An 11428-nucleotide genomic window follows, 5' to 3' on the forward strand; every position below is an offset into this window, starting at 1 on the left:
CATTGGAAGGCAGACGGTATTGCTTTGTACTATTTTTCCAGAGGTGGAAAAAGTTCATGGAAGACATACTTCACCATTTTAGTTCCCATAAAATCATCACATTCAAATTTAAATGGGCTCATTAGACAGGCCACAGTGTCAGGTTTGCATCTTTTTCCCATTAATTCTTGTCAGACAGAAAAGCCACGGTCCACAGCATGTGTTTTCCTGCTGAAATATAAACTTAGAATGATTTGAAACTGCTCTCTGCTTTCCTTAAATAGAGCAGTTCCCTATTCATGAATTACAAATGCTTTAAAGGGAGTGATAATAATGAGAAATGAAGACTCCGTTTCGTAAGTAGTAGTACATTTCTATTTGTAGTACATACTTTTATTATTGTTTTGTACTTTGTCCTTGATGGTGTTTCAATTTAAGAGTTTAACTTTTTCTTTTTTGGCTCAGTTACACAAACCTGCTTTATGCTCCTGTGAGATTTTGTGTGCAGGAAGTAGTGGATGCTACACCAAAGACAGTGCCTAAAGGAAGACAAAAAGAGTGTGTCTCAGTCCATTTCATCTGCATCTTCATAAAGGTAATTTGCCTTTTCCAAACCCAGGATTTCTGAAGATTTGCTTTTAAGTTTACCAACAGCCACTGGAAATTGGAGACAGGTATCATATATCAGCTCATAAACATGTTTACTGACTATTGGTGGTGACCTCCTTTGTTGGAGGTGTGGCGAGGAGACTCGGATTGAGAGCCCGGACTAAAAAAAGTTAGACATCAAGTGGTAAAAGCTTCAACACTGAAGTGCAAGACGCTCTAAATCCAAGGAGTGCATTACCAGTGGCGCCTATGGTATTAAATGTTATACTTTGATATACGATGTATTTATATTTGATGCAGCTAGCGTTAGATATTTACACAGAAACATATAAGCACATTAAATAACAGGAAGCTAGAGTCTTCCCAAATGATAGTAAACTATTATCTTAAAAGACAGCTCTTGCAAGAGTACTGTTCTGCCACATTTGCTTCCTGGTCGACAATTTATGTTGAAGAAAACAGAAACCGCTCCGACTGAACCCCAAAGGGAAGGTTGAGTTTATTTGTTTTTTCAGATCTAGCCATGCCCTCTGAGTTTAAACTCCACTGATTGAACCTCTATCAACAATAGCTCTTTCACAGATATTCACGTTTCCCTTGATGTTAGTTATTCATTAACTATGTTCAGTCCTTCAGGCAGACAGAGACACAGTCGTGCAGAGGCAGCCGAGGCGCTGAGGACGCAGCTAGCAGCAGCACTTGACCTGGACTCGAACACAACACAGAGGCTCAGACTTTGGCATGAATTCAGCATTCAGATCATAGGATAAAATCAAAAAGGAACAACCTCCAAATGAACCGAACGTATGTACAGCAAAAAGCATTTCAGTCAAATCAATGGTTAATCCTAAAGTCATTTAATAAAATGAATCAGTTTATCTAATTAGGAATGTTGGATTGATTGATTGATTGATTTATGAACATAGGCTTTGTACATTCTCTCTGAGCTCTCCGACTCCTACAGTCATGGAGTTCCATTTGCATGAAAAAGTGGCAATTCACCTTAGGTACTTTTTAACATTTTATTTAATTCAAAACACCAACATTTAGGTAAGATAATCAGTGGGTTACTGTGATGCATATATTTACATTATTGTGATTGCAGAAGTGACTTCATAACCACACATGTCATCCTTCAACAGTATTTATTGGACTCTTTATTGGACCGCCATGACGGAGGTTGCTAGGAGATTTTCACGAAGCACCCCAATAAATCAGACACACAGACTTGTGTCAGCATGACGTAAGATGTGTCATTTGTCTTTTTCACACACGCAGAGATGTTTTACTGTGCAGCGATGCCTCATGGTTTTGCACTGGTGCACCAAATTAAAATGACCCTGAAGCATATACGTGTTTATTAATAAACAAACAAACTTAGCAGCTAAATATAATGCATGTATCTTGTGGTATTTTAAGTTATTGTATTATAGCTCTTGATGACAGTGATAGTACTTGGGTCAATAATGTGAGCTCAGTTTTGTCCCTTTGATATTATATCACATCAGCCACGGTTCAAACCCTCAGAAAGCACAAAAAATGAACAACAATAAATCACAGACCAAAAGAACTACAACATACAAGCATCATACAAAAGTAGCTAATCATTACTTCTGTAAACATTATATATTAATGTCATCTGTGTAAGAAAGGCATGTTGACACAGTATTACTACATATTGTTATTTAAAAAAAAACATTCATTAAAGTCATTAAAAATACAGCATATGACCGGCACTAGTAGAGGATCCTGGAGAGACAAAAATCTCTCGTCTTACGCTGAAGCATTTTAGCCCGACCCATTCACTGTAATGAATTTACTTTGACCATCAAACCTCCTACATGATCCCCACTTTCAGGGGCTGATGTCATCATAGTTTGCTCTGTTTTTGTCCTTTTGCTTGTCTCAGATTATTTTGTTCAGTCCGCCCCTCCTGACATGAGGATGATTTGGTCTAAGGAAAATGGATAAAAGGCATCTTTGACTTGATATTAAAATAATCAGGTCTTTAACACAAACTTCAACACATTTCTTCTAAAGTCAGTCACAACAAATCAAGAGGTTTCTGTCAGAAAAACTAATGCAATGAATTGATCCAGTAGCTTTTCATCAGAGACCTGCCAGAAGCAGAAACCTCTTCCTTTGTTTTTGTAGTTTTCACTTCTTTAAACCTCCTAACAAACACTCATTTTTCACAAACCCAAAACTAACACATTCACAATGAAATGCTTCATGATCTTGAACCGTTCTGATCCTTGTCTCTCTCCTGAAAAACACCTGTCAGAAGTTAACTTTTAAATAAAAGTCTGATTTATTATAAATGCTGAACCATATTCACAGGGGCACAAATTAAATAAATATGTTGTACCTTCTTCATGGATTTTATTGATCTGTTTTGTGGCACTGAAATTGAGAAAAGTTAATACAGCTAAAATCATGGCGCTTTGCCCAGTAATAAATCATACTCCAGGCTTGCATATAGAGTGCTGCATTTTAAGTATAACGAGAGGGAAAAAATGGTGCCGATAAAAAACACATTTTGAAATAAAACGCATAAAGAAATGTGTTGAGAAACTGAACACCTGACCAACAATTTAACTAGCCATTTAATGCTAATTTGCAGAATGTTTCTTGTAACTTTAGTTGAAGTAAAAATGCCATTTGATCTCCTTAATTGTGAGGCTATGCTGAGTTAAGCAGTACTTTATCAATTATCATCTCGAAATTTTCACTTAACTTCTCATCCCAAAATAATCACTGAAATGCCTCCACTTTCCAGATATGATCACTCTGTGCTCAGCATGATAAAAAGCCTAAGAGAGTTCAGATCGTGGCTGTTAATCCTTATATTTACAACTGCAACCAAAACTGTTTAGCATTTAATCCTCTCTGGTTAATTTTCACCTGTGGAGCCTTATATCTGTCACATTGTGGCACCTCAACTCACTGCGGCTCTTTGTCAGACTCCCTCTCTCTTAAGGATTCATTAGTCCCTATAGACTCATGCAGCCTCAACATATTGCACCATTCAGCTGGTACTTATGTGTCATCTGTTATCTATTGGACTGGTGTTTCTGCTGAGCATATGAATGATAATCAGGCCTTTGTGCGTCCATAGAGGTGCTGCAGGATCCGCGGTCTGTGATGTTGCCTCAGGGGGAGATTAGGAGGGGCAGCCGGCCCTCTGTGTCACGTTGACAGTCACAGCGCCCATCCACGGCTGGGCCAAACCCCACTGGGACCTTAAATCCTGTTACACTGTCAGCTAAAACCATCATTTGTATTAGAGATGTGTGGGTGTTTAAGTGTGTGTACATATTAAGTGAGGGGGTATAGTGTCTTAAACTATGAATTATTCATACCAAAAAGAAAAGGAGATATTGACTACATCTCCATAAACAGACTGCTCTCTTTATGTCAGCAGGCACGAGATCTTTGGGTATAATTGCATAAAAGCCCCTGAAAATGTTTTTCTCCAACGGCACAGCAGGCCCTGGTCAGTGTTACCATCAGGGATGAACTTGAGTGATGGCAATTGTTCCAACTTAATATCTTATAAATAATTTACTATTTCAGGGCTTTCCCCCCTATCAAACATGAACGCTAAGAAGCTTTGCCAACCCACAGCTGTATGCTAGTTACTGAACATGGAGCTCATTGGTTTGTGTGGAAAAACACAGATATGAATGTGATGATGCATAAATCTCACCACAAGTGGCTATGAATGTATATTTTTTTCAGCTTGGGACAAAAAAAAATGTAATGGAGTTGAAATAATGTGAGTGGGCTATTTGCCTCGATTATTTCTCTCAGTAACAAGTGATTATGGAGAATGAGATTCTTTGCACTTCTGGCCCGCGCCTCCAGAGGGAGGTCAAAACTATTTGTCAGTCTCCAGTTGGGATTGCAAATTAGGATGAGCCTCCCTGCGTGACGACCCATGAAACCTCTATTCCTATCCACAGGGTGACTGCTGTACATAATTTGAAAATTAGGGCCTTTGATAACATCTTTATGTTAAGCAATACATCAAGCTGCCACCAACATGCAGCCTATCTGCCGCTGTAAAAAGCACATTTTAAAGTCCTTCTTGTTACATGTGCAGTGTTTTGGCCCAGGGCTGCAAACAATACGCATTTTTGCCTTTTTAATTTTGCACCTAATCCGGCACACTGTTTGTGACAATAATACCGGTTTTAACGTATGATGAAAACAGTTTGATGACGTCATTAACGTAATTCCTCATTAAGAATCGGAATAAAAGCAGTAGATTTGTATTGACATGTTTCACATAGTGCGACAAGATTGACAGAACAGTTAATGGCTAATTCATGGCAAAAAATGAAAGGATAGACTAATAGAAAAATGGAAATGACTCTCGCAGATACAGCAGTCATTCGGGCAGATATTTTGTCTCGGCAAAGGGTTTAACTGCTCCTAATTTGTACCTACTTTAATGGCGCTGCCTAATTACAGGTCTAGCCTTTATGGGAGATTAGCGGTGTGAAGCTAAGCACATTAGGCCTCTTTAATGAGGGGAAAACAGATAGCATCACACCCTCATGTGGGTATGCTTTGGACCTGAAGAGCTAATTCGCTAGACATGAAAATTGATGGGAAATATGCCTAAAACAGACGACAAATAAACCCAAACAAACGACAATATCCAAATAATTAAATAGGCTGACTCCTGCTGAACAGAAAGTTACAACAATAAAGCAGGTTAAACTTGTAGGTATGCAATAAATAAATTAGCACTGACATCATCATTTCCCATTTCTCGAGGCGTTTGGACCGGCGTTTATTATTTTTTACCCTCAATTTTTCGATGATAAAACACTGTTTATGTTTAAGAAAAGAAGGAAACTCAGAGTAAAAGAAATCACATTCCACTATTTACTCACACATTACGGGTCCAGTCGCTTTGAAGGTGTTGTTCAGAGAGCCTTAAAGTGAAAGAAAATGTTTTCCTATTACTTAATTCAATCAGAGCGCGAGGCGGGGGCTTCACGCGCGGAGCATTGGGCTCCTCTATGACAGAGTCGCCTTTGTTGCGTCTATCCGCCGCTGTCACACACTTTAATTCGACTCTCTTTCTCTCTCATTGAAAACCCTCCACAATGACATTCAATAAGGGCCGCAGAGTGAAAACCTGGTTATTTTTACATATTCTTTCCCCCGACTCGGCAGGGGCCCGAGCAAAGGAATTAATCACTGCTCTTTAACAGCACTGCCTTCAGGCAATGACTTGTCCCTTTTTTGTGCCCAGAAATGACACATTAACCTTAAATGGATATGCATAAACTTTACATGCAGCTGTTGCATTTATGTTTGCACTCAACACTGTCCGTAAAGTTGCCACACAAGTGCAGAAGACATGTCACACAAATATGAAACCACACACACACACACACACACACACACACACACACACACACACACACACACACACACACACACACACACACACACACACACACACACACACACACACTCACACACACACACACACACACACACACACACAATATATAATAATACAGATACTAATAAGAAGTGCTGGCGTTTATTCAGGAACAAAATTGTACATTTAATTGAACATTTAATACACAATCACATGCAGCTCATAATGAATACTTCCTCTTAATCTTACCAAATACAGACATAATAAACATTTAATGGTATATAAACGAAGGGAAATTATTCTGTAATTTACCTATACGGTTCTAAAAGTGCCATCAAGGTACATTAACAGTTGTAAATATTTCTGAAAGTGTCCCCTCTTTCCCTGGCTATACAGATAACTCATCAGAATACATACCCAAGAGGTTGCTTAATGTCTAAGACAAAACTTGAATACATATTCTGGCTTTCCGAATGTGACAGGAACGTTTTCTCTCGCAAATTTAAGCTCTGCTCAATGATAAAATGAGAGTGATGATAAAAGGGAGAATGGGCAGTGCCGCCTCTTGCGGCGTGGGTGGGGCTGACAAGAATAGACTACATTATGCAGTTCATTTAGTTAACAAGTGAAATAATGGGGAAGCGTGCAGTGGGAATGCCGAGAGAAAGGCACAAAACCCTATTGAGAGCTCTTGGCCGCTTACAGCGTAACCGTCACATGGCCGAACCGAGTCCACGCCGGGTATTTAAGGAGCTGCGCTGCGCCTTCAGCACCACTTCGCTGTCCACCGTCCCGAGGAGAGCACCCTGACACAACCGCGCTTCAACTTCTCCCACACTGCAGAGCAACACGTTTGCAAACATGCCGAGGTCTTTTCTCGTGGATTCCTTGATTTTAAGGGAGGCCAACGACAAGGGGAACGAGAACAACCCACCTTTATTCCCGTACGCTTTGCACTCTCCGCACCACCCGCACGGGCTGACGGGCTCCTGCCACTCCCGGAAGGCCGGGCTGCTGTGCTTCTGTCCGCTGTGCATGACCGCGTCCCAGCTCCACCCGTCCCCACCGAGCCTGCCGCTCCTCAAGGCGTCTTTTTCTCCCTTCAGCTCACAGTACTGTCACTCAGCCCTGTCGAGGCATCACTCATCCAACAGCGTCAACCTCAGCCACGGACCCGGGATTTACCAAGCTGCGTACTCGGTCCCAGACCCGCGACAGTTTCACTGCATCTCTATCGGTGAGTACAGACACCTTTACGGATTGTTTTAGTAAACAAAGCAACATTTAACTTGTTTTCATCATTTCGCATGTGCCTGACAATATGTATTTTTTATTTTTTACAGAAAACAGCAACAGCAAACTTCAGAGCAGCAAGCGCATGCGCACAGCCTTCACCAGCACACAACTTTTGGAGCTGGAGCGAGAATTCACCTCCAACATGTACCTCTCCAGACTGAGGCGCATCGAGATCGCCACATACCTGAACTTGTCCGAGAAACAGGTGAAAATCTGGTTCCAGAACCGCAGAGTCAAGCACAAAAAGGAGGGAAAGGGCAGCGGCCAAAGGACTGGATCACATAACTGCAAATGCTCGTCCCTGTCCACCGCGAGATGCTCGGAGGAAGAGGACGATGACATGCCCATATCTCCCTCCTCGTCCGAGAAGGAGGACGTGGACCTGTCCGTCTCCCCCTGAACTCTCCATCTGCCTAGCCATGAAAGATTTTGGTCCTCATGATTTTGAATACAGCCAAAAAAAGACTGTTGCACTTGTGTTCAGTCGTCTGTACATAGAAAGAGAATATTTAATTAGGGAATTGCCCTGAATTATTGTATAGTTGTATACTTGTTGTACGTTTGTATGTAGTTTTTTTCTGAAAACAGTCAATTTGTTGTTGCCACTCCTATGAGTATGGTAGGCATATTTGTAAAAACAAACCCAAAAAACAATAGCAACATTGTTTATTAGTAATTTGGGGGAGACAGTATTTTGTATACATGATGACTACTGGTTAGATTCATTCTGTGTGGATGGAACTGTGACTTCAAAAGCTGGAGAGCAATTCCCTCAATGTCACATCGCTGAGATCACTCTGAAAATATATCTTCAGTGTAATTGAAAAATATTTATTTATTTAAAAATGTTGATACTTAAATAAAAATATTTCTGAGTGAAATAATATACTGTGGTGTTGGTTACATGTTGGTCTTTGCGCAGCACTGTGTGCGCACAGTTGCGCATCTAAACTCGCTTTTATTATGTGCAGTTTGGACAATATAGTCCAAATTATGTATTTTAAAAAAAAGATGGTGTGAAAAGACAATACTGTGTGATAGTATTTGGTCATAAAGGTAACATGGATTACATCTCCGCACATTTCCATTCTCATGGCTGCGATATGAAGCTGCATGTGCACTGGTTTATTTCAGGCGTAAAGCTCTTTTGCTTTGCGATTTTAAATACATATATCCATATTCTCTTACAAGAAGAAACATTTGATTTGTGCAGGAGTGTTTGGGTTATGAGAGAAAGAAAAATAATATATATATTGACGAGGTCCATCATTTTGACTCAAAGAACCAAAAGCAATGGGGAAGGACAGAGGCATTTTATTCCTAAAATTCTCAGCGTGCACTGCACACAGACAAACTAAGTGTATTTGTGTATCTAAAGGAGGCCACATAATCTCATAGCCACTCTGGAAGATTAAATCAGATGCTCAATAATCCTTATCACTCCGGGGTGATAAAGACGTTGTTATGAGGTCCCTTTATGAGCTTTCCCTGGGGGACACTCAACCCATATCACTGCTTGGCCCTTCGGAGCTCTTTTCAAGTTTCATCCAGGCTGAAATGATCCGTCTCGTGTGACTGAGCTAATAATCACTGTGGGTATATAATGGTGCATCAGGAGTGTGCATAACTTAAGATATTGATCTAACATGAAAATAAATGAGGAAAAGACACAGTTTGGTGTCCATGACCCATATTGTTCGTATTGTTAACGCACCAGTGAGCTCATGTTTATTGTTGGTTTTATGAGCTCCAGGTGTGTTTGAAACATGATACAAAACTCTTCAACTCAGCCGATATTACATTTGAATAAAAAGTCTTTATTATTTTCCATAAAATGTGTATTTTATGGAAAAACATTCAATCCACAAAGTAAAACAAACAGTGCCAAGTCGAATAATACGCAGCATCCTTAAAAAATAAATTCACACTTTTAAGCAAAACGTCTTTGTTGACTGTTCTGGTGTTGAATGTACATGAAGGATGTATGTGGATATATTTTTATTTAAGTTAAAAGTATGTCTCCTGATCCATAAAACATCTCCAAAAAAAAAAAAGACCAAAGCAGGAGTTTAGCGTACAGTTCCAGTTTTGTTCGCCTATTTTACGCACCGCCACAGCTGCTCTCTGACTGAAGCTTGGGTCCTCAAAATGATATTTATTTGGTTGAATAGGGTTTAAATTATATTTGCTTCCTTGGAAACGTATATACTTTTCCAACGGGAGTAAAAACTCTTAAATTGCGTACAGCACATTATCTGCATCAGTGTGCCTTTTTGGGATCTGAAGTTTCACATGTAAACTTTCATTTAATTGTTCACTTAACCATTTTAACAAAACTCCAATATTTGCATTTGTTAAGATATGGGATTAGACTATTTTGTTAATTGCATCATAGAGCCCCATTTTGCTCACAACGTCCTCTGCAAAGCGCCCTTTATCCATTCAATAGCCCGGGGGTATGCGCCCTGGGGGAGCTTATACGCTCGGTGCTCCAAATGCTCAATTTATTTATTCTTAATTTTGTGCCGATCAATTCATTGAAGCAAAAAGGACTACGGTGTCTTTTTAAAAAGAAGAAAAGGGAATTGTGGACGTAACCTTGACGGAGCTGAGGAGAGGGCTCCCCTGACGCTGGAGAGCCGCTTGAGTCAACAGGCGCCCATCTAGCAGACTCGCCCTTGTCTTTATTCTGGCTAATTTTTTATTTACGGCTTTTCTTTGACATGTCTCTTATCTATCAGATTAAAAGAACAGCTTGTAACAAATCAGTCTGCACGATTTACAACAGCATTAAAAGGGGACAAAGGGAGCAGGCAGTCAGTACCTGAGAGTCTGGTAGACGGCGCGGCGCTGCAGCTGATTCGATGGTTTGAAAATACGCACGAAACAAAATACTTGAATCCTGAAAAAGAGCCTTTGTACGTTTCTTTAGAAATCAAGCAATTCTGCATGACAAAGGACAATTAATAAGCCGTCTTTTCACGACCAGCAGCTGGTTTCCCCGTCAAGGAAAGTTGGAAAAAATTCAGACTGAATGCGCGCAAAAGCCCTTTGCGCGCAGACAGCAACCCAAGGTGACCCATTTGGCACAGTTAAAATAACCAAGCCGAGGTAAAAGCGAGGGAACTGTCAAAAACATTTAAGCTGAAATATCTTGAAATTGCAAATCCCTTTATGTGGAGGGACGCTGCCGATGTGGGTTAGTCGTACAAAGGAGGTGGTTAAGTTGGAGAGGCTTTGGAAACGGACACGTGGCTTCTCAATGAGAGCTCTTTTGGACCCGCGTGGCTTGCTATGGCACTGCACATTCAACTACTTTAAACTTATCCAGCTTAGTAAATGTGTTTAGTAAACCCAACATGTTAACATACAAACTTTAACACATAGTTTATTAACTTTTTAACACTTTTGTACTTTTTTAAAGTGCTTGTTTACTCACTTTTAAAGGACAAACACCTGCTGCTCCACGCTTCAAACCTCGCTTGTACATGCAGAGTATTGTTGGAAGAGGGGAGGCTTTTTCTCAAGAGGATGCTTTTTAAACGAGCATTTATACGTTTAATGCACTTGTATCTACATACTACTTTAAGGGGTTTGGCTACGTAGGCTACCTGTATTTTATTTTGCGTACCGCTGTTTTTCGCCAGTAAAGAATATCAATTATGGATATGAACATAGAAAAGTGAGTTTTTGTGTGAATGAATTTACTATGTTAACTGTTTTACTTTTGCAATTACATCGTGAATGTAGCTAAATATGAATTCTGGTCATAGTCTGTTGTACAAACAGGTATTTTGGTACAGCTTCATCCAAACTACTCGACCAGCATCGATGGACTGGAAACAGTTTGATTTTCTCGATGTGTTTTTGTTGTTGTTTGTTTTGTTATAAGATTGCAGTTTAAGTGGGCCAAATGTAAGAGCAACATGTTTCATTATGTAGCTGTTAGTGGGGACAAAGTGTGTACAGGCTGCTGAAGTGGAGGGGGAAGGAAACCGCTCGGCACTGTCTTGAACTCCGGTTGTTTTCTGCTGCAACATTTGAACCCGTTCAGCTGTATATAATCTGTTTAACAGCTAATCAGTAATGTAAGATGAAGGACTGGCACGCAGCTCCACTTCTCCTCACTTTCCCCCCCCT

At 40.2% G+C, this 11428-nt stretch overlaps 1 protein-coding gene and 1 long non-coding RNA gene across 2 annotated transcripts; both read left to right on the forward strand.

The window, feature by feature from the left end:
• Positions 1 to 473: 473 nt before the first annotated feature.
• Positions 474 to 1868, forward strand: LOC134872338 (uncharacterized). Its single transcript, XR_010166792.1, has 3 exons — positions 474 to 574; positions 1217 to 1392; positions 1731 to 1868. It is a non-coding gene; the product is annotated as an uncharacterized LOC134872338 (long non-coding RNA).
• Positions 1869 to 6792: 4924 nt separating this feature from the next.
• gsx1 (GS homeobox 1) lies at positions 6793 to 8045 on the forward strand. Its single transcript, XM_063895963.1, has 2 exons — positions 6793 to 7229; positions 7336 to 8045. Exons 1-2 carry the CDS (start codon positions 6854 to 6856, stop codon positions 7686 to 7688), a joined length of 729 nt encoding a protein of 242 aa, XP_063752033.1. The 5' UTR covers positions 6793 to 6853; the 3' UTR covers positions 7689 to 8045.
• The last annotated feature ends 3383 nt before the right edge of the window (positions 8046 to 11428 follow it).

Source organism: Eleginops maclovinus, chromosome 11, assembly GCF_036324505.1.
Source record: "Eleginops maclovinus isolate JMC-PN-2008 ecotype Puerto Natales chromosome 11, JC_Emac_rtc_rv5, whole genome shotgun sequence".
Classification (NCBI taxonomy): domain Eukaryota; kingdom Metazoa; phylum Chordata; class Actinopteri; order Perciformes; family Eleginopidae; genus Eleginops; species Eleginops maclovinus.